At 40.3% G+C, this 22,923-nt stretch overlaps 2 protein-coding genes and 1 long non-coding RNA gene across 6 annotated transcripts; 2 read left to right on the top strand and 1 right to left on the bottom strand.

Moving 5' to 3' along the window:
* The first annotated feature begins 3,897 nt into the window (after positions 1-3,897).
* On the top strand, positions 3,898-5,419 carry LOC122834057 (E3 ubiquitin-protein ligase TRIM35-like). Its single transcript, XM_044122158.1, has one exon. It carries the CDS (start codon positions 4,329-4,331, stop codon positions 5,016-5,018), a length of 690 nt encoding a protein of 229 aa, XP_043978093.1. The 5' UTR covers positions 3,898-4,328; the 3' UTR covers positions 5,019-5,419.
* A 1,031-nt stretch (positions 5,420-6,450) lies between these two features.
* Positions 6,451-22,231, bottom strand: LOC122834250. Of its 4 annotated transcripts, none has more exons than XR_006371163.1 (4): positions 21,656-22,231; positions 10,818-10,996; positions 7,459-7,567; positions 6,451-7,391 (listed from the first exon to the last, which is right to left on the bottom strand). It is a non-coding gene; the product is annotated as an uncharacterized LOC122834250 (long non-coding RNA). The 4 variants fall into 4 exon arrangements; XR_006371166.1 differs by lacking the exon at positions 21,656-22,231 and adding an exon at positions 11,568-11,584; XR_006371165.1 differs by lacking the exon at positions 21,656-22,231 and adding an exon at positions 11,515-11,530.
* eif6 (eukaryotic translation initiation factor 6) lies at positions 13,371-22,579 on the top strand. The gene is made up of 7 exons (XM_044122494.1): positions 13,371-13,432; positions 13,535-13,693; positions 15,063-15,148; positions 15,225-15,400; positions 17,969-18,145; positions 18,222-18,406; positions 22,238-22,579. The coding sequence occupies exons 2-7, from the start codon at positions 13,587-13,589 to the stop codon at positions 22,245-22,247; spliced, it is 741 nt and encodes a 246-aa protein (XP_043978429.1). The 5' UTR covers positions 13,371-13,432; positions 13,535-13,586; the 3' UTR covers positions 22,248-22,579.
* Positions 22,580-22,923: the final 344 nt, after the last annotated feature.

Raw genomic sequence — 22,923 nt, forward strand, 5'->3', positions numbered from 1 at the left:
TGTCCAAACCTGCATTTCTTTTCTCCCGGGAAATAATAACAATAGTTCCAGATCTGAACTAAAAAAATCATTCCTGCATGTTCAAACCTCAGCCAAATTATCAAACATGACAGCAAGTTTTTTTTTGCTGATAAATAAGGTCATAAATACACATAGACTTGATGACATTTGTGTCATTCTGCAAACTTCAGGAGGAAGCGGCAGTGTTCATGGATCCTGGTGCAGTTTGAACAGGAAGTGAAGGTGCTATTGTGTTAGCATGCAAGCGTCATCTCAATAAGAACAATTTTAATCCAAACGTTTGGTACTTTTTGGTGGTTTTCATTTAAAATGTTTGGCAATTTACGTCAGCAGCAGATTCTTTTTTACATTTAAAATGATTGATTTCGACCGTGTTGCTGCTCCTGATGCAGCTGAGTTTCAGTTTTCAGTTTCGTCTTTCTTTCCTGAAATCAGACATTCTCAGCAGGCTCTGGTGTTTTCTAACTCAGCTGGGGTTGCAGAGGCAGTGAATTTCAGAAAAGCAGATTTAAGGCGTTATGTAACGGCGCAGCATCACTGCAGTTTGAACTATAAGGCATGCTTTATTTAACGCCCAAGCTGTGGATGTAAATGCTGTTACCTCTCTGAGGTGATGCACACTGAGGATAATTGGTCTCCCAGAGAGATTTTCGGAGTTCACTGCTTCCCATTTCTGGTTTGAAATTTCCACTAACAGTCCAGAACTTTGCTGGGTTTTTTGAATCATAAAGAATTTTTACCCCAGAAAATGATCTGGTTCATCCTCCTTCATGAGAGGCTGTTAAACCCTGATCTGTTCCTCCTTCACCAACATCGCTGCTCTGCTGGGATTTCATGTATTCCAGCTTTTTTCAGCCTCTTTTGCTTCAGATCTGCTCAGAGTTCTGCAGAACCGTTTGGACCAAACTAAGATAAATGTGTTTTTTATTGGAAAAAACATGCAGTTTTTAGCTTCTCTTTGCTCCCTGACGAGTCAGTGAGTGATGAAGGTTTTGAAGGAAATCAGAAATCATCTTTTTTCTCTGATTTGCCACATTTTCAAAAATAAATCCAATATTCTAGTGTTGATCATCATTATTGATCCTTTTCAACTCCAAACCCAAAAAGTTACATAGAAGGCAAAAAAATATTTATTATATTTAGAAAAGTAGTCAAATCATAATGATGATGAACTATTAAAGAAAATTCAAAATAATTTTATAATAGCACAAGATGAATTGTAAATTCAAGCTGATTTATTGGAGGGATTAATTTCCTTACTATAAAATTGAATAGATTAATATTTTTATCTTTATTACTATGCAGTGTTTTAATTTAATTAGTTGTTTTTATTCTGAATATTATGTGATTCAGTTTTAATAGAGGCATCTTTATTTTGCATTAATTTAGACAAACTTATTACTACTTACATGTTGCTTGCTGATTTATTTTGTAGGCCAGACCACACAAAATGCACCATAACAGCATACATTAATTCATAGACAGAAATCTGAAAAGTGCAGCCTGCATCTGTTTTCAGTTAACCCTTTGTTGGCAGTCAGATTCTGGTCCCATTCTTGATCTGGTGCTTTTCCACGTTGTGGGAGCGTCGCTTGTTTCTGGTTGTGCAGAAAACTTTTTCTGCAGGTTTAAACTAAATAAAGTGCAGCTTAAATTGCAGTGACCTTTAGAGTTGTGAGTTAAGATGACACCTTCTATAATAATATTATAATAAAAAACCTCCTGCAGATCTACAATCTCTTTCTAAAGATGGACATGGCAAAATAGCATCACTGTTTTTTGGGTGGAGGTTAAATAATGGGCTGAAAAAAATAAATATTCATTCATCTAATTCATGTTTTTTTTTTTATCTTTAGGCAGAAAATATTGGAGTTTGTACATATTTACTGAGATTTACAGAAAAGCAGATTACTGTGTATTTCAGCAAATGTCTGTTTGTGGAAAATAAAGAAAAGTACTTGAAGAAGATATTCTGTAGTGATTGCATTGTTCATGTAATGGACATAATAGAGAAACATGTATGAATGAGATGTTTGTACGTAGTATAGAAGTTTTGTGGGTTCTTCAGGAAGAACTGGGCCAAACTGCTGGTTCTGGATGGTTTGCTTTGGGCAGATAACAGACACTCCTGTGTGTCCAGGGTCCAGTCATTTTGTCGTTCTGGAAAGTTCAGCTCACAAAGCTGAAAGCAAATAGTTCAAAACAACAGCAAGCAGCTGAAACACTCATTATGTTCTAGATTTTACTCAGTTCATTCAGAGAAAACGATTATTTAATGCAATAAAAGCAAACATGGAAAGACATGGATTAAAAAAAGCAGCACGGATGTTTGCATGATTTCATTTTATTGCGGTGGGTCCTGCCACGTTGAGCGGGGAACCCGGAAGGACTGCTTCCACTTCGAGTTTATTGAACTTCTTTTCTTTTTGAAAATTGGAGCGGTAAGCTTCCTTTTAATTTTTAGTTTACATGAAATGAACAAGTTTAATATTTTCAAACAGAATAAGGAGAAACTTTTAAAAGGATGCAAAAAAAGATTTACTAACAAAGCAGATGTCCAAACTGAAAAGAGAATCAATCAGTTGAATTATTTTTGCCAACTTCCTCCACAGTCAGTTTTCCTGATGAATGCAAACTAACCTGCCGGAAAACCAGTTGGTTTTTAACCTGTTGTTGCCTTTAGTTTTTATTCCTGTCTTTGATTATTAAGACGCAGAAAAACATTCAGATGTTCAGACTTTTTACTGCTGATTCATCTGAAAAATTCTGTTGAATTTTCTTAACAGAAAAAAATATTTTTCTGTAAATATTGTTTGACTTTTGCTTGTTTCTTTAATAATGGGTTGATTGTAAAATAAAAAAAATAGCTAAACAAAATCTGATCTTGAGTTTTGACTCAAAATATTGAAGCATTTTTGAAATCCAGTTTCATCTCAAGTACTGTAAATACCAAATATGTGTTTTTGAAAATCTATTTCATGTTATTTCTGTCATTTGTCAGATGAACAACCATGTTTCTGTTTCCAATTTAGGGTTTATTTTTGAATGATTTTATTCTGCAAAATGAAAACGGTTTCTATCTCTCTGAGTTTGTTCAGCACCAGTTCTGTACCAACACCACCATGTTCTAAGAAATATCAATAAAAGACTTCATCACTTAAAATGAAGACCTGTGGCTCTGGGTGACTGGATTTAGCTCCTCAATATGAAATAGTTTTACTTTCTTACCTTCCCTGCTGAACAGTAACATGTTGTTTCAAGATATCTACTCAGTAGGACCACTGTAGACTGGACTTATTGTAATTAGAAAGGACAGTTAATGTTATTAAACTCTGACATAAACAACACAAAAGCTACAGCCAATTAAAAAAATTATAAAACCAGAACAAAATCATAACTTTAGTTATGAACTAAACCAAAATCATAACTTTAGTTAATTTCTTTAAAGGTGATTAAAAGGAAACAATAACATTAAAAAAAGTTAAGAAACTTGCTAAAATTCTGATAAAATCATAATGTAAATGTGTAGACAAATAAGAAGAAGTGCTGTTTTAGGGTTGGGGGTGTGTGACTGTTTGTTTTGGTTTTACATCTTGGTCTCCACCAGAGTTGACCCAATAGCCAGAGGAGTGAAGTGTGCAGCCAGCAGGTGAGTTCCTGGTCCCCTGTAAGCGATCAGCTGCCAGTCCTTCCATACTTCGGTGTTGAACCTTCTTCCAAGCCTCTGTGATCCCTCGTGGGATAATGTTCCCTGGCAGAACCATCGTCCCTGTCCTGGTCTTCCTTGGAATCTCCTCCCTTGAGGCGTCCATCCTAACCAGATGTTGATCCACCTTAAACTGGCTCCTTTCTATGTGGAAGAGCAGTAGCTCTAGTCTGTCCTGGATGACCAAGCTCCAATCTGTAAGGGAGATTCCAGCCACCCTGCAGAGGAAATTGCATTCCCAAACTGTGGCTAGGATAGAATAGAATTCAACTTTATTGTCATTGCACTGTCACAAGTACAAGCAACAAAATGTAGTTGCATTGAAATCAAGAGCTTTATCTTTCAGCTCAGCTCTCTATTCACCACAACACTCCAGTAAAGTGCCCTCTTTTCCCCAATCTGCCTGTTGGACTAAAAACTGAAAGTATTTTCTATATATCAAACTATTATTAGTGGTGTTTTTCCACAGACCAAAATCAAACCCGTCGATGAAGCTGCTCAGCAACACAAGTAGAAACTTCAGGAAACTCTGAAACCTTTAAAGGAGAAACTGGAGCTGAAGAAGGAAGTTAAAGAGAAGTTTGATCAGACAGCAGAACACATGAAGGTCCAGGCCCGACACACAGAGAGGCAGATTGTTGAGCAGTTTAAGAAGCTTCGTCAGTTTCTAGCAGAGGAAGAGGAGGCCAGGCTGGCTGCACTGAGGGAGGAAGAGGAGCAGAAGAGAGGGATGATGAAGGAGAAGATGGAGGCTCTGAGCAGAGAGATAGCAGCTCTTTCAGACACAGTCAGAGCCACAGAGGAGGAGCTGAGAGCTGAAGACGTCTCATTCCTGCACAACTACAAGGCTGCAGTGGAAAGAGTCCAGCGCTGCCCCCTGCTGGAGGATCCACAGCTGCCCTCAGGAGCTCTGATAGACCAGGCCAAACATCTGGGCAACCTGGCCTTCAACATCTGGAGCAACATGAAGGACATGGTGACCTACACTCCTCTGGTTCTGGACCCAAACACGGCTGGGTCAAGACTCTTCCTGTCTGACGATCTGACCAGTTGGACAGTAGGAGAGATGAAGAAGCTTCCTGATAATCCAGAGAGGTTCAAGTCATGGCGTTCTGTCCTGAGCTCTGAAGGTTTTAACTCAGGGAACCACAGCTGGGATGTTGATGTTGGACACGGTGAAGACTGGATGCTTGGTGTGTTAGCAGAGTCTGTCCAGAGGAAGGGAGACAGAGAGACTGGATTGTTGGTTTTAGGGTTCAGTAAAGGTAAATACTCTGCGTGTTCTCCATGAGCTCCTTTCACATTTCTCTCAGTCCAGAAGAAACTCCAGAGGATCCGAGTGAATCTGGACCGGGACGGAGGAAAGCTGTCGTTGTCTGACCAGGATACTAACACACACATACACACCTTCACACACTCCTTCACTGGCAGGGTGTTTCCTTACATCATCACTGCAGACAACGTAAAAATCTTACCAATGAATGTCTCAGTTAGCAAACAGCAGCTCTGATGTTCTCAGCATGAAGAACCTAAACAGCCTCAAACGGCCCTCGCAGCTCTGCACCGCTCTGTCCTCATGGCAACCACCACCTATCACAAAGTCTAATGAAACCTGACTGGTCAGGATGCAGGTGTGCTGATCCAGCTCTGCTGGTGGAAACAAACTTAGCTCTAAACATCCAGACTGATGAGTGAAGTCTTGTTTTCTTAAAACAAGAACTCTGTTTCTGCTCAGCTCTCTAGGTTCCATCAGGTTTAACTCTGGACTTTGATTAGGCCATTGCAGCGCCTTGATTCTTCTCCCTCAGAGATTCACTATATTGCCAAAAGAGACTCACGTATAAGCTTCAGTGACCTCCCATTCCTAATCCATAGGGTTCAATATGACATTGGTCCAGCTAGAACAGCTTCAGCTCTTCTGGTAAGGCTGTCCAGAAGGTTTAGGAATGTTTATAGGGATTTTTCATCCTTCTTCCAGAAGCGCATTTGTGAGGTCACTTACTGATGTTGGACGAGAAGGCCTGGCTCTCAGTCTCTAATTCATCCCAAAGCGTTCTATCGGGTTGAAGTCAGGACTCTTCAAAATTATCACAATACATTTTTGCTATAATTTTGATATTTTTTATTCTTTACCTAAAAATTAGAAGCATTAAAAAAAGTATTACTATAACTATTAAAAACTAGCAAACACCAAAATAAAACTAAACTATAATGAAAACCCCAAACTATTACACTATTATAGCCCGATTCCCGACAAAGCATTTCAGTCAGGTTGTGCTCTGTACTTTGACTAGGTCATTGCAAAGTCTTGATTCTTCTGCCACAGAGATACATTCAGCCTGGTGAACCTACATCCCATTTTCTGCCTCTGACAAGTTTTCCTCCAGGATTGTTCTGATTTAGCTCCATCTTCCTACAGCATGATGCTGCCACTACCATGTTTCACCTTGGGGGTAGTGTGTTCAAAATTTTTAATTTTGCATGTAAATCAAACACGATAAAGGTAAAAGTGAAATGACATCTGGAGAAAATTAGATTTTTCTTGACTAACCCAGGAATATATATTTGTCAAGCAGAAATTACTTTGATGGATACATTTAAATGATATCAACTCTGCGTTGTATTTTATGCACATGCTATGGAATGCGTTACCTTATGTTTTCTCACTTTTGGGTGTTTTTTATGCTGGAAATCTATAAAATCAATAAAAATATTTAATAAAAAGGTTTTCAATTATTTTATTTGTATTTTTATTCATAGTTTTTCCAATGCAAAGAATTTATTGATCCAATGTGAAACACTCCATAGAAGCCTCAGAAATCCATTATTATCTTTTCATTTTAATCTTTATCATCAGAGCATCAATTTAAATCTGGATGAATCAGCTCCACATCATCAGCTGTTGCATCTTTTCTGCTGAAGCTGCAGAGAAACTGAAGTTTTTCAGTGGAAGCAGGGATGAAAAACTGACTTCTCCTGATCATTGATTCAAAAAAAAAGAGAAAACTTAGCAGCAGCAGCCATGTTTCTACCTTCAGCCATTAGAGCGTCTCTACAAATGTATAAATTCTGGTGTCAGCTTTTGCAGGATCAAGCGTGATGCAGCAATGAAGGTAATCAGATTAATTTTAGGTAGACAATAAGAAGGTGAATCCATGAATCCTCCTCTATCCAACAGAAGCTCAGGTTCTGACCTCATCATGCAACTCTCTGCTCTTCCTGCAGTAAACTAGTCCAGTGTTTCCCAACCCTGGTCCTCAAGGCACACTGTCCTACATGTTTTAGAGGTTTCCCTGCTTTAATGTGCCTGATTCAACTGATTGCAGTTCAACAAACCCTGTTAATCAGTCATCAATTGAAATCAGCTGCACTGAAGCAAGAAAATACCTAAAACATGCAGGGCAGTGTGCCTTGAGGACCAGGGTTGGGAAACACTGAACTAACAGATCCAAAGCCATAAATGACGCCTGGAAGGTTTTTCAACAGATTTATAATTAAACCTGAGAACTAAAGACCAAACTTCCTGAAGGTTTGCTTCTGGAATGTTTCATCCATCTTCCTCCAGAAGTCCCAGTTCAATACCAGTTGGTGCACGAGATCATGAAGCACATGTTGTCCACCATCCTGTTTCCAATCCTGCGCTGGGGCAGATCACCTGACGACTCTAAGGAGAAGAACAACATTAATTCATCAGAAATAAATGGCTGAATTTTTCAGATTTCTGTTTCTACCTTCAGAAGATTCAGCCTCCTCAGGATTCTTATGTTCTTCAGCTCCTCCTCTTTGCTTTTCATCCTCCTTCTCATGACTCTGACCTCCTCCCATTGTCAATTTTCAGACCTGAGCAGAAAACCAGTTAATGCTTGGACTTTTATTCTGAAAATCCAGCAGACTGCTGCCCCCTACTCGAGCCACGAGTCACGCAGGTGGCACAACGCAGTCAAGAGTTTACTTCTAGTTTTCACCAACAGTTTGGTTTCCACTGTCATCCATCCCATAATAAGCTCTATGTAGCTACCAAAACCAATTTTACATGAATTCAAACTGTTTTATTTTGACTGAAACACAGATTAGAAATTTTATGTAGAATATTTCATTAAAGTTAAATGCTCTGTGTGTGTGTGTGTTTGTTTCTAATACCTTATGGGGACCATTTTCCTGACATATACTACATTGTGGGGACCCACTGCTCCTTGTGGGGACTGAAGCCTGGTCCCCACAAGGGGAAACACTGTTTTTGGGTCAGGGGTCAGATTCCTAAATCTAATCTAAGGTGTGAATTGAGTTTTGGTTAGGGATGTAATGGTTAGGGTAAGGGTAAGGTTTAGGCTGTAGAAGTGAATGGAAGTCGATGGAGAGTCCCCACAAAGATAGCTGCGCAAACGGTGTGTGTGTGTGTGTGTGTGTGTGTGTGTGTGTGTGTGTGTGTGTGTGTGTGTGTGTGTGTGTGCGTGCGCCCGTATGCGTACCTAGTCTTCATAAGTCACCTATACTAGAAAATATTGTGTGTATCTCTGGGTCCCACAATTCACTTTGACATGAAATAACAGAGATTATAGCCCTCATAAGTCACATAAAAATCTGATTTGATCAAAATTCTAGCTAAGATCTCCATTTGTCCTATTTTTGTCATACGTCTTTATGTTTCATGAAAACACGTATGTGTGTGTGTAGGTGTGTGAACAGAGATGGATGGTGGTGATAGACAGGAAGGGAACAAGACGTCCTCTCCTCTCCTGGTTATCAGGTCGTCTTTGATCAGATTGGAGGAAGCAGATGATCGGGTCACCTTCCTCTTCTCAACACCGTCTCACAGTGGGAAGAAATGCATGCTGGGAAATTAAAATCGCCCCACCCCAAACAGGACTTTTATGCTCTGCTTTTAGCTGTATGGACTGCACAGTGGCACAGTTGGTAGAGCTGTTGCCTTGCAGCAAGAAGGTCCTGGGTTCGATTCCCGGCCCGGGGTCTTTCTGCATGGAGTTTGCATGTTCTCTTCCTGTGCATGGTGGGTTCTCTCCGGGTTCTCCGGCTTCCTCCCACAGTCCAAAAACATGACTGTCAGGTTAACTGGTCTCTCTAAATTCTCCCTAGGTGTGAGTGTGTGTGTGTGTGTGTGTGTGAATGGTTGTTTGTCTTGTATGTCTTTGTGTTGCCCTGTGACAGACTGGTGACCTGTCCAGGGTGAACCCGCCTCTCGCCCGGGACGCAGCTGGAGAGGAACCAGCAACCCTCCTGACCCCATTAGGGATGAAGGGTTTTCAGAAAATGGATGGATGAATGGATGTTAGCTGTATTTATATTTATGTTACAGTGGAAAAACAGAGAAGGTCACTAATCATTATCTCCAAGTCAAGTCTCTAAATCAGGGGTCTCAAACTCCAGGCCTCGAGGGCCGCAGTCCTGCAGTTTTTAGATGTGCCTCTGGTACAAAACACTGGAATGAAATGTCTTAATTACCTCCACCTGTAGATCAGTTCTCCAGAGCCTTAATTATTCTATTCAGGTGCTGCAGCAGAGGCACATCTAAAAGTTGTAGGACTGCGGCCCTGGAGGACTGGAGTTTGAGACCCCTGATTTAAATAATCAACATTTTATCATCAAATCTCCAACATCCAGGTCAACTCTGACCTTTAACCTTTGCTTCAGAACATTCTCTCCTCCTTTCATGACGGATTAAACTGAACATCTTCTCTAACTTCAGAATTGCTTCAGTCATGACCTTCATCATCGTCCAGTCTCCTCTTCCTCCTCCTCATCGTCTGATTAGATCAGATCGGTCTAAAAATAACTCTATCCTCTCAGGTCCTGATGTTGTCTGTCCTCATCCATCCAGAACCGCAGCATGACTGAGACCCAGATTCAGCAGCAGGCTGGTTCGGCAAAACCACAGATGGCTGCCAGGTTTCGCTAAATGGGCAGGATCATGTAAAATCGACTTTTTTAGCTTTAAATTATGTCATAATGTTATCCCTCATCAAAAAGATACCCGGATTGTTGACTTGATTATTTTATAGCCTTAAATCTCCTTTTCAACCATTCAGCTGGGCTAAATGCCTGGGTGGACCTAGCCCCGCCTTAGAGGCACAGCTCCTCCCACACTCAGCTCCTTCAAACTAGCCAGCAGCAATTAGCAAACACATAATGGAAACGAGCATCTGGTGAGCTCATTATAAGAGCTACTTCTTAGAGCAACGCTGGTGAAAACTGTAAACGAGGAGCCATGTTGTGACAACTTCCTGAAGGTGGAGTTTCAGAAAGAGTAGAAGTTTTTAAAGAGACAGACCCAATTTCAAGGCATTAAATCACAAAGTCACATTTCTTTTAAGTCATATTCAGTATATGCATAACAACTGCAGGTAACACAGTAACATGACTCTGCTATAAAATGGCACTGTATGCTTGGAAAACACATAATACTGCACCTTTAAATATGTGCAGAGGGAAGAGATGAACAAGAAGAACCAGAAAACCCAACAGAAAAACAGGCGAGAGATGAAACCGACCCAAACCAAGTTGTTCCGATCCGAAAACAAAGCCAGAGCGAGTTTTAGTTAATGAAACAGAGGCAGAGGCACCCTGCAGGACATAATTCAGATTAATCATTTGTGAGCAGTAATAATATTATTGATTTGCTGGCAATAGCCCGTTTGAACCTCCATATCTCAACCATCCTTCCATCAGAACCATCATTCAGAGTCAAACCGGGTCATAGGAACCTGGATTTTACCCGATCCAGTTACTATTCTAATCCAGTTTTTCCACAATCCCAGTTTAACTGGGATTTTTCCAGATTTCCCCCTGAATATTCAGCTAAGAGTGATGATGGTTCCGATCCGGCAGAAAATCTGGGTTGTTTTTCATTCATGCATGTTTCAGTGGCTGAATGAAATCTAAAGAAATGCGGGACGGTTTGCCGGTTGGAAAGACCTCTGACCTCTTCATCAGTGCAGCCAGCCTGAACTTTACAGCTAAACTAAACCTGAACTACTTTATTCTCAGACTGTTTATCGGTTCTCTGCCGCTGCTGCCCCCTACAGGACAGCCGGATCTGGGATCTGATCTACAACAGAAATTAACGTCTTCCCACCTAATCAGCCCCTGGGGGTCCGGGGAGGTCCGTGTCTCTGTCTGACAGCGGTTCCGATCAGTTTCCAACGTTTCCAGGCAGAGAATCTACTCCGACGTGTCAGCTGAGAGGACGGCTGCAGAGATCCTAGAGAGTGAGAGGAAGCATCACTCCGAGGGGTAAACCGCTGCGTTCAGAACCTGATGGACGATAAAGTTATTGCGATAAAGTAATATTGTTGTTTTGAGACCATTTTCAAGTAATACAATAGCATTGGCAAAATAATTTAAGATCAATAAACTTTAAATTCTAGTGATCATTTAACACTGGAACTAGGAGACATTTTAAATATCCAAAATAAATAAACAAAAACAAGGAATAAACAAAATTACCCTTAAAACGAAAAGAACAAGGAAATAGTCTGTTGCAGGGCTGGTCAGTCCTGGTTCTGGAGGTCCGGTGTCCTGCAGCTTTTAGAGTCTCTCTGGTCCAACAACCTGAACCCAACAGCTGGATCGCCTCCTCAGTGCAGTCGGGTTCTCCTGCTGCCGGCTTCATGATTGGACTCAGGTGTGTTGAAGTAGAGAAACATCTAAAGGTTGCAGGAGACCTCCAGGACCTCCAGGACCTCCAGGAGAGCCCACCCCTGTTACTGATTTAATGATTATTACACATCTGTCCCCCCGGTCACCATTACTAGTCAGAGTGATGCGCGTACGCTCTTCTTCTGGTCTTTATTGCACCGCAGTGAAAAACAACAGGGCACCTTACGTCAGTGGAAGAGCCCTCTGTGATTGGCTGAGAGCGAGCAGCCTGAAGCTGGTTGCTATTCAGCTTATTAAACAAGAGGAGCCGCTCTGATTGGATTTATGGATTAACTCACTGATTGTTAAGAAAATTCAGTCTGGAAATGTGAGAGCACCACCTGCTGGAGATAAACACGAGGACAGGAACCAATAAAATAATTTTAAAGCGTGAATCAGTCAGGAACTTCAAAACCAACTGGACAAACAAATGACAGCAGGTAACCATCTGGAAACCATTCTCCATGGTGGTTAATGCTGTACCTTTGGGCACCTTAATGTTGTTTAAAAACACTAATTATACTCTGTCTGTTCCACCTTGTATCCCTGTTCTAACCGAATCATCTGTGGGAAAAAGCTGTTTTTCAATGGAGTTTAGGAAAAGCAATGAGAGAAAACGCAGGTTGTTCCAAGAACTTACTGTTTCTCGTCCAGCCATAACACTTTATTGGAGCCGTTATATCCCAGATATTCACTGGAAAACTGTTTGGATGATCCCCCATAAATATTTAATTATAAACAAGGTAAAGGAAGTGTCATTTAAAATTCTCCATAAAATGTACCCTGCTAAACATTATATGATAAAATATAAAAGCGACATAAACACTAATTGCACTTTCTGTGAGGGCCATCCAGAAACTGTGACTCATCTTTTTTGGCTCTGCCCTTTTATACAAAGGTTTTGGTCTGAATTTAGCAGGTTTATTATTGACCATATTTTAAAGAATTTTTCTTTATGCTGGGAAAATGTTTTATTTTGTTTCTATAGATTTCATAGAAAGGTTGCTAATCATTTCTTTATAATAAACTTACTAATACTCTGCTAAATTTTATATTCATAAATGCAAATTTGCTAATAAAACACCTTGTTTTTCTTTTTTCATTAAAGATATGGGTCTATATATCAAATCAATAACAGACTCTACAAATGAAAAGGCTCAAAGGACAATCTCGATATGTACGTCTTTGCATGTTCTTATCTAATCACCCCTGGTTGTATTGCTTGAATGTTGTATATTTCATTATGCTGTTTTGATGTATACTAATTTCATTTAAATAAAGTTCAATGAAAAAAAAAAAAAAAACATCTGGAAAGTCTGATCTGGATGTAGTTTGGTTTCCATGGAGACAAATGATAGAGGAGTGTGCAATCTGCATGTTTTGGTATCAATCTGATGCAAAGTAAATATATAAATACAGTAGTTTTTAACATGACAATCAGAGACAGTGAAAAACAAACAAAAACAAAATCCTAAAAAAACCAAACTACTATATAGAATTTTAGATCAACTTAAAACTGAATTTTTTTCGTAGACAGATTTGAGAAGTTACAATATAAAAATAACATTACATTTCAAGAAGAAATCTGAAACTAATCGGTCCAATGCTGACAATGCGTTGGTATCGATGTTATCTCTACAATCCTGGACAATGCATATAAAAAATAAAGATTATGAAATATAATATAACGAATAATTCGAACAATATATATGTTTTAAAACAGAATTATTAAAATTACTTTACATTAGTAAGTGATGTAATGAAAGCAATAATGAAATTAATATACACAAATGAAAAATACAAAACACATGAATTCTTCAGAAATAAATGGGAAAAAAATATTCGTAAAAAAAACAAAAACAAAACTATAGACAAATAAAAAGGAGACAAATATAAAAATCTGAACCTTTAAAGAATAAAATAAAGAAGAGCTCTGTGTTTTATAATGGACATACCAAATATTTGACTCATAGCATATAAATAGTTCAACGCACCATACGCGCTACGTCACTACGGGAACCCCGAAGCGGAAGTCAACACGTGGGGTTGAAGGTAGGAGCCGCCGCGAGCTAGCTTAAGGTTGATATTAGTTCCCAGAGCGCGTGAGGCTGCTGGATCACCTGATAATAACGTTAATTTCTGTTCTTGTTTAAGAAAAGAACGGTTTTGTTTCTCCTGGAGCTGAACGTTCTCCTTCTCCTTCAACATGGCTGTCAGAGCCTCCTTCGAGAAGAACAACGAGATCGGCTGCTTCGCCAAACTCACCAACACCTACTGCCTCGTGGCCATCGGAGGCTCCGAAAACTTCTACAGGTGGGTCCCCACCTGCCGCGCACGCGCTTCGGTTCTGACAAACATCTGGGCGAAGCGGCTAATCCCGGAGTTCTGACTGAGAGGCAATAACAGACTTTACCCCACTAGCACCAATCAGCAGCGGTACCAGGTGATCCAGCTGGGCTGAGACAGAAGAACCAGAGCAGAACCCAGTTCTTCGAGCTGTCTGGGTCCGAACTAGACCGGATCAGAACTCCTGCTAACATCCATAGTTCAAAACTATGATGAGATGCTAACCAGCCTCATTCAATTCATTTTGTTTACATAGCGTCAATTAACAACGAATGTAATCTCGATGCACAATAAAAGTTTGCATGCGTGTGGCGACAGTGGAGAGGAAAACAGGAAAAAACTTCCACAACTTTCTCTTGTTGGCCCCTGGGTGGGCAACTCCAGATCTCCTGCAACTTTTTATAAACTAATTAAAAGTAACTGAATCTCCACTTCAACACACCTGAGTCAAATAATGAGGTCATCACTCTGACTGCACTTAGGAAGTGATTCAAGTGTGTGTCTAAGAGTTGCAGGACCCCTGTGTCTCGTTAAAAGTAGAAAGTCCTCCAGGAAGGAATCGCAGTCGTATCAGAAAAATATCTGAGAGAAATCAAAGGGTGAACAGCAAATTATGGAAATTGGAGAGTAGTAGAATATTATGAGAAGTGGTCAGTTTGTCCTCCAGCAGATGAGCCACGCAGACGGATCGGGAGAATTGTTTTTCTGGCCTGGATCTAAAATTAATAAGTTCATTTCACAATAAAATTTATTTACTGTGAAAACAATAAAACTGAGGATGAATCTTCATTAAGTGAAATGGAAATATAACTCTTCAAAAACATCCAAATATGAGTTTTCAGGCATCTGGTTTTATAAAGAAGTCTGACTTTTATAGCTAAACTGCAGACAGAAGCTCCATTTAATCATAATTCCTGACTTTTATTAATATCTATTGATTAGCTATTAGAGAAAACAGTAAAAGTAACGATCTTGATGAGGCTGCTGGGTTTTATTAGAAGATTTTTATGTTAAGCTCTGGTCCAGATCTGAGTTTTCCTGCAGGAGGAAATGGCTCCGATTGGACGATTCAGAAGCTCCTATTGGTCCAAAGAGCAGCCAATCAGAATTCATGACAGTAGCTATGCTAGTTTGCAAAATGGCTACAGCCAAAGTTTGGAGAAAACACCAGAGATAGCTATTAAAACTAGCTATACTATAACTATTAAAAACTAGAAGACACTCTCTTATAAACTAATTATAAGTAACTGAATTTGACAAACAAAAAGCCAGAATGAAATGAAACTAAACTATAATGAAAACGTAGAAGTGTTGTAACCCTGGTTTGTGTTTTCAGCGTGTTTGAAGGCGAGCTGTCAGAAACCATCCCCGTGGTTCACGCCTCCATCGCCGGATGCCGGATCATCGGCAGGATGTGTGTCGGTGAGTGGAGCCTCTTCCTCGTTACGGTTCCTTGGTCTGCTAACGAGCTTCTCCTCTTCCTCCTTTTCTTCATCAGGGAACCGCCATGGCCTGCTGGTGCCCAACAACACGACGGACCAGGAGCTGCAGCACATCAGGAACTCTCTGCCGGATGCCGTGCGGATCCAGCGGGTCGAGGAGCGGCTGTCTGCGCTGGGCAACGTGGTGGCCTGCAACGACTACGTGGCGCTGGTCCACCCGGACCTGGACCGGGTGAGAGCCGGTCCTCAGGAGTAGGGCTTGATGATATGACCACAAACCGTACCAAGATATAAACATTTATCAGTTAGGATCAAGAATTATTGATTACTTTTTGATTTTAAATATCTGAAATGCTGCCAGGCTGGTGACGTGATCTTTCCTGTTCCACAGTTTTCACTCCACACTGTTGGGTTTTTTTTTTAAGCAGTTATGAGGCAAAACATGAAACTGCTGCTGCACAAGTTACTCAAAAGGTTGTTGCTAGGTAAAGAGTGCTAGTTACCTAGCACCCTTTGGTGGCTAGGTAACCAAAGAGTGAGTGAGAGAGTTAGTTGATTCCTGCAAATGCTAACCTTTACTGGCTAAAGTCTTTCCTCTGCCTACATTCCCCAGAATGCTGTGCAGTTCTAGATTGGAGTTCACTGAAATTATACATAGTCCCCATAAATCTGAACAGGACGTTTTCCATTCCACTGAACTGCCATCTTGGTAGGCAAGCGCAGCATAAAGTGCAGATGAACCCAACAAAAAGAAACTCTTTACCAATGTGCAAAAGAAAGACAGCAAGAAAAACGCTGCTGCATGTAGGTCTGTCACAATAACAAATTCTTCTGGATGATCATTTGTCCTAGAAGTGAACTAATATAAATAAATAATAATGGTAATGGTGCACAGTGGCGCAGTCCTGGGTTCGATTCCCGGCCCGGGGTCTTTCTGCATGGAGTTTGCATGTTCTCCCTGTGCATGGTGGGTTCTCTCCGGGTTCTCCGGCTTCCTCCCACAGTCCAAAAACATGACTGTCAGATTAATTGGTCTCTCTAAATTCTCCCTAGGTGTGAGTGTGTGTGTGAATGGTTGTGTGTCTCTGTGTTGCCCTGCGACAGACTGGCGACCTGTCCAGGGTGACCCCGTGACCCCGCCTCTCGCCCGGAATGTAGCTGGAGAGGCAGCAGCTCCTCCCGACCCCATTAGGGACAAGGTGAACAGAACATGGATGGATGGATGATGGCATAATAATGCAACAACCCATTCTCAAAATTTTATAAACTTTAAATTCTTATGAACATTGAACTCTGGAACTGGAAGACAATTTAAATGCCCCAAGTAAAATAAAACAACAAAACAAACAAACAAAATAAATTATAAAATAATTTCTTTTCTGTCTTTCATGATAACAAATTTTACTGAGCGATTAATTGTCCCAAAGATAGATACACTTTATTTTCAAAAGAACATTTAACACTGGAACTGATAAAATAAACAAAACAACCAAAAACTAAAATTAACATTGCATTACCTGATGCAATAGTTCACACTACACGTTAGTTCACTCCTACATTTTCCCCTTAAGACAATCTGAGAACGTTGATGTTCTCAGATTGTCTCTTGTGGTTTCATAACCGATCATCCTGCAGTGTGTGGTGTGTTACGGTAGATCGTTGTGGCGCTCCGATCTAAATCAGGGGTTTTCCCCACTGGGAGCTTAACGCAGCCTGTTGAATGTGACAGGTAGCCAATCAGAAAGCCGGATTCTCCTCCTGCTTTCTGAGGGGAAATTACAGAGGGGAATCCCAAACAGCTGACACGGAGCAACCCGAAGTCCAGCGGACATTGGAGATGATATGTGGAAACAACATTAATGTTTATAAAACATTTGGTGTAAAGAATATAGAAATGATGAGGGGAGGAGTTGGAGCCAAATTGGTACCAGTTGATGAACCCGGTAACTTTTCAGCTGTTCTTCGTTAACGTGACATAAAAAGGTTCTAATGATTTTCATTCAGTCAGGACGTTACGCTGACACTAGAGACACATGCACTGCAGGGAGATTGTAGTAAAGCATTGATTAATGCCTGGTTTTAAAATGACTTCACTGGACTTGGAGCCATTATTTTGTGCCCATTGTTGGACACCACACGGTCCGATGGAACCCGATGGAACCCGATGGAACCGTTGTACCTAGGATTTCTGTCGGCTAATGTGTGATCTCTCAGGTTTTGAAAATGGGCCGACAATCGGCCGACAGCTCTAAGATGGTGTAGTGTGAACTGGACATTACACTGAGGAAATGAGGAAGGGAGGGTCAGTGGAGAGCAGCGGAGTTGAACCTTTTTTCATTCAGTGTCATCAACAGAAAGAGAAAAAGGCTGGAAGAGACGATAATTAAAATGACCTCGATAGTTTTAATTTATCGACAGGCCTACTTACTTTATTTAATTTATAATTTGTATAATAATTATATATAAAATGGCTAGTTGAGATCAAAGCACCAGGCTGATACTTTATCATCGGTTTTTGGTAGAAAGAGAAAACCGCTAAATCATGCAAATGAAAGTTATTGATATTGTTGTATTTCATCATGTGATTGATTTATTGCTTATTGTGACAGGTTCAGCTGTATGACGGAGAGAATGAGAGTCAGTTACGGTTGCCTACCAAGATGTCTGTCAGCTGCAAAGTTTCCAGTAGTATGATGTCACATGAGAACTATGTGTTGAATATTGATCATGTTTCTATGGCGACATATATTTTTATTGATTTATTGCCCAGCCCCACTGATGAGTGACTCCTCTGCCCCAGGAAACGGAGGAGATCCTGGCCGACACGCTGAAGGTGGAGGTGTTCCGTCAGACGGTGGCCGAGCAGGTTCTGGTCGGGTCCTACTGTGCCTTCAGCAACCAGGGCGGCCTGGTCCACCCCAAGACGTCCATCGAGGACCAGGATGAGCTGTCGTCCTTGCTGCAGGTCCCCTTGGTGGTGAGTCCCGGTCCGCTGGCCCGGTTCTGGGCTCAGTGGAACAAGAGCCGCTAGTAACAGTGGGTTTGGTGTGCAGGCCGGCACAGTGAACCGGGGCAGCGAGGTGATCGCGGCGGGGATGGTGGTCAACGACTGGTCCGCGTTCTGCGGCCTGGACACCACGAGCACGGAGCTGTCCGTCATAGAGAGCGTGTTCCGGCTCAGCGAGGCGGCGCAGGCGTCCGCCATCACCACCAGCATGAGGGACTCGCTCATCGACAGGTCAGGCCATCCACACTTATCAGATTCTTGTTTTTAAGATAGATCACCGTTGTGTTTCTTCTCAGTAAAAACATTGAAGATTAGAGCAAAATGTTGAAGTCTAAACTTGGGACTTTAACACGTTTATTTTATGCAGAGTTCTTGGCATTTTATATTTTCAGTCAACAATACAAAGTTCCAAGTTCAAAAAGTAGAAATACCTTTTTATCTTTTTTTCCACATACACCAACCTAGAACAGTTTGGGAGAGAACGGGTCAAATAAAACACTGGTGCCGACCGGTACATCCGTCTGTATTATTTAGACTGGACTGTCCAGACAAAGGTCACCACAAATCAAAAGTATCAGTAGGCTGCAAATATAAATAAATTCATTTTGATATAAAAAAAGCAAAAACAATTCTATTGTTAAAGACATATTTTAAAACCTACCAATCTATAGATCATTTTTATATTCTAGGTCAGGGGTCAGAGGTCAACTGGGAGTTGCTTCCCGGGTCCAGAGCAACACGAAGGGCTGCTGGTTTGATTCAGACATAAATATTGTTGTCTCAGCCTTTATAACAATATTAATATATGTATATATGATCATATTAATGATCTACTGACAATAGTTATCAGTAATAATTGGTTCATTACTATCATGTGATCAGAAGTTCTTAGTTCAGAGTTGTGAGTTTGATTCCCTGTTGGAGATTTTCTGTCTGATTCTAAATTGTCCAAAGTGACTGAGAGTCTGGATTGTTGCAGCTGCAGCTGAACATCTGGAGGCACTGAGAGATTTTCCTTTAAATACAAACAGAAAAGTTATTATTATTTTATTATCCAACCCTCTTTACTATTAACTAAACTGGAGGGAAGAGAAAGTTATTTTGTACCAAAACATTTTGTATGTAGCACATCAGTGTGAGTCTGTGGGGGTCAAAGGTCAGCCAGAGCCTGAATCTGATTGGTCAGTTTATTTTTACTGTGAACTAAAAATGATGAGTGGAGTTTGAATCTCCTGTTGTTCTAAGATCCCAACTGAGTTTTTACAGTGTGCGGTTCTGGTGGGTCGCCGTTTTTTTTTTTTTTTTTTTTGTGTGTGGTTTTGTGAACTGAACAGTTGACGGGTCGCCTGTTGAAACCAGGAGATGTTGAATAAAAATGTCCGATAGATCAGAAGGTAAAACTATCACTGACCTGCAGGAGAACAACCAGATCTCCATCATGTGAGTGTTGAACAAAAGCAGCACAAAACTAAACCACTGAAGCAGAACACACTTTGTTTTATTTTAACACAAACGATGTTAAATAATAAAGACATGGAAGTGAAGCCTATAAACCCAGTAGATCCACGTCCAGAGGAGGATGTAGATTCCAGGTCCAGGTGGTGTCAGAGTCCAGAGGAGCAGAAGGTGAAGCAACAATGTTTGATTCATTGGGGACGTTTCCACTAGATTAAATGGTTTAACCCTCAGTTTTAGCTCCACGCTCAGGAAGAGCAGCAGAGGTCAGTTAACTGGTGACCCATCAGCTCTCCAGTTCAGGAAACATCAAAGAAGCTCATAAACCGGCGACCCAACAGAACCGACCCGGTAAAAAGCTCCACTGGGATCCAAACGGCTCTTAGAACTACAGGAGGTTCAAACTCTGATCATTCAGTTTTAGATCACAGAAAAAACACCAAATAAACAAAAGCAAACTGACCAATAAGATTTAAGCTTTGGCGTGACCTTTGACCCTCATAGACTCAGACGTGCTACGTACAAGATGTTTTGACACATAACATTTTTTTATTTCTCCACAATTGTGTTAATTGTAAAGAGGCTTCATAATAAAAATTTCAGAAATTATTATTTTCTTTTTTTACTTGAAGGAAAATCTTAAGGTAGGCAGAGAGGGAGCAGCCTGCAGGCGCCGCCGCCCTCCGATAAAACCCTGCAGGCGTCTGCGCAGTTCTGAACTTTAACCATAGAAAAGAGTTTTATGGATAAAGCAATTTATTTTAAACCTTTTTTTATAATTAACTTTAAAAAAAATCTAAATCTAATCAAATGTTATTAATTCAATGTAAAAACATTAAATTAAATCATTTTATTGGCAGTGCTCCCTAAAGACAGTGGCTGTTTTGAGAACTTGCTCTGCGGGCGAACGACAAGGTCCCATCGGGCGACCGGGGGTCCGCGGGCCCCGTGTTGGTGACCCCTGGTCTAGACTATAAGAACGCAATATAAATTCCTCTATTTCTTTTAAAAGCCTCTTATTTAGAAAAGTCTGGCCCAATTTTTCTTTTGACTAAATATGTACTATCAAAGTAAATGAAAGCAAAAATGTGGTTTATAAAAGATGAATAGTTTGTGTTGTTTAAATTTTTCATTTTAGGATTATTCAAATTTATCTGCATGGCTTCATTTGTTTTAAGCCTTTCACCATCAGTGTGATGAAATAAAGCTGTGCTATTCTTGAATTATGGACAAGGGCCACAGATAATCATTTATAGGGACATACCTAATTTATACCGGGGGCTAGAAACACGCATACCAAAAAGCACAAATAGATTGATTAATGCAACATCTCTACAAAAATCTGGCCCCATAAATGAATAAAAACTTTTCTTAAGATGGATGGAAAAGGTAATTTCTTGTATATATCATTTACAATATCTATCCAGTCTGCAATTGTCGGGGAATGTGGAATCAGTCAATGTTTGCAGGTTAATGTAAAAATTGCAAATAAATACTTATCAGGCTGTCTGGTCAGAAAATCACAAGTCCCCATTTACATACAGAGTTTCCAGCCGGAACCTTTGTTTTCTAGTGTTTCCGGTAGGCCTGTTAGCTTGACGCACAAACGACATTAGCTAATAGCAATGGACGACGAAGCTGCTTCTCTCGGCCCACTGGGGTTTAATTTCTGCCGCATGAATCATTCTGATGGGATGCTGGAAATGAGTATTTTTCAAGTTGTGCTAAAAAGAGTTGGCATATGAGCGAATATAAAGCTGAATGGCTTTTGTGCGAACAGTTTTAAAAGGCTTGCTTTTACTGATCTTTTATAATTAGATTTTTGTAGATGATGTATAACAGGAGCTAAAAAATAAAAATACATTACTGGGTAATACACCAATATTAATGCTACACTCAAAACAGAAATTTTAATTATTAGCTGATCATTTTAATGCGACACTCAAAAATTCTGTTCACTACTCCACATTTTATCACCAAAGAAAAAATAACGCATTTTTGACTTCCAAATCCATAAATACTTACAATGAAGAATATCTTCCCACGTATGTAAAGGAGCCGTTTATTTTCCAAACGGCCTAAATTCTTGGTTCCCATGGTTACCAGATAAGTTTACACCAAAGCTAGTTTGCTGCTAAGAGCTCTCACTCTGTCATTTTTTTGTTGCAAATACAATATGAGTTATTAAATTTCAAATCCAAGCTTTACCCATTCATAGCATAAATTTAGTCATACAATTTGCTAGCTATGAACTTAAACTTCCACTATTAATTTATTTACATTGGACCAAATGGCAACACGGGTAGGATAACACTTTGCACCAATCTGATGGCTGAAGAACAGAATAAAATGTGTTGTTGTGCTCATGTCTATTTAATCAATAATTTAGCAGCAAGGTGTTTGAATTGAAATTGTTGTTTATTTTGTTGATTAAAGTGCAACCTCCACATGCTGAAACTGTGATCTGCTCCCCCTACATCCTAAACAGTCTGGCTAAAGCTGAGGATCTCCTGTTTCCAGACTCAAACAGCCATGTTTTCTACTATGACCAGCTGGATTATTCTGATTTATTCATATTTAACTCATTGACTTCCTGTTTCCCCTCAGCATGGCGTAAGAAGCTGCCGCCTCAGTTTTCCGCCATCATGAGGCTCCGCTCCCTAAAGCAGCTGTACCTATTTCAGAAACATCTCCGCCTTTTTTCAAGCACATTAACCAGATCAGAGACGTTGGAGCCTCCAGTCAGGTGGAAGCCACCTTGGTGAGCCCAGACTCATTCAGATTAATCGGTCTGCAGGTTTCTAAGCTGATTGGACCTGGGTCCACTTCCTGATTCTGTCGGCTCTGCAGGAGGAACCAAGAAATGCAGAAAGCTGTGTTTCTGTCAGGAGACGAACTCAGTATGTTGGATGTTTTATGTGTAAAATAAAACTCACTGCTCTCTTTTCATCTGAGTGTCTTTTATTGCATTTTAATCAAATGTTTAGGAATAATGACTAAACTGGTTTGTTCAGGTTTCTGGACTAAAGTTATTTTGGTTTTCTTGCATGAAACAAAATTTCATTTGAATAAAATTTTCTTCAGCAATTCAGGCAAAAACAGATTGCTGCATTAAATTTTGCGCTAAAATAATTAGGTGATAGGACCCAGGTGATACTAACCCCCACCTGTAGGTGGCAGTATTTCTCTGCTCAAGCTTTTAAATTATCCAAGGCTGTCAAATTTGGTGGCGTTTGGCGCCATCTGCTGACCAAAAGCGGGATCTGCAGTTTCGTGTAAAAATTAAACCTCCA

The sequence above is a fragment of the Gambusia affinis genome, linkage group LG07, assembly GCF_019740435.1.
Source record: "Gambusia affinis linkage group LG07, SWU_Gaff_1.0, whole genome shotgun sequence".
Lineage (NCBI taxonomy): Eukaryota > Metazoa > Chordata > Actinopteri > Cyprinodontiformes > Poeciliidae > Gambusia > Gambusia affinis.

Excerpts from the sequence above, each read along its gene's own strand:
- LOC122834057 (XM_044122158.1), top strand. The coding sequence starts at position 4,329 with ATGAAGGTCCAGGCCCGACACACAGAGAGGCAGATTGTTGAGCAGTTT.
- eif6 (XM_044122494.1), top strand. The coding sequence starts at position 13,587 with ATGGCTGTCAGAGCCTCCTTCGAGAAGAACAACGAGATCGGCTGCTTC. Across the intron at positions 15,401-17,968 it reads TCCACCCGGACCTGGACCGG|GAAACGGAGGAGATCCTGGC; the intron begins GTGAGAGCCGGT and ends CCTCTGCCCCAG. Across the intron at positions 18,146-18,221 it reads TGCTGCAGGTCCCCTTGGTG|GCCGGCACAGTGAACCGGGG; the intron begins GTGAGTCCCGGT and ends TTTGGTGTGCAG.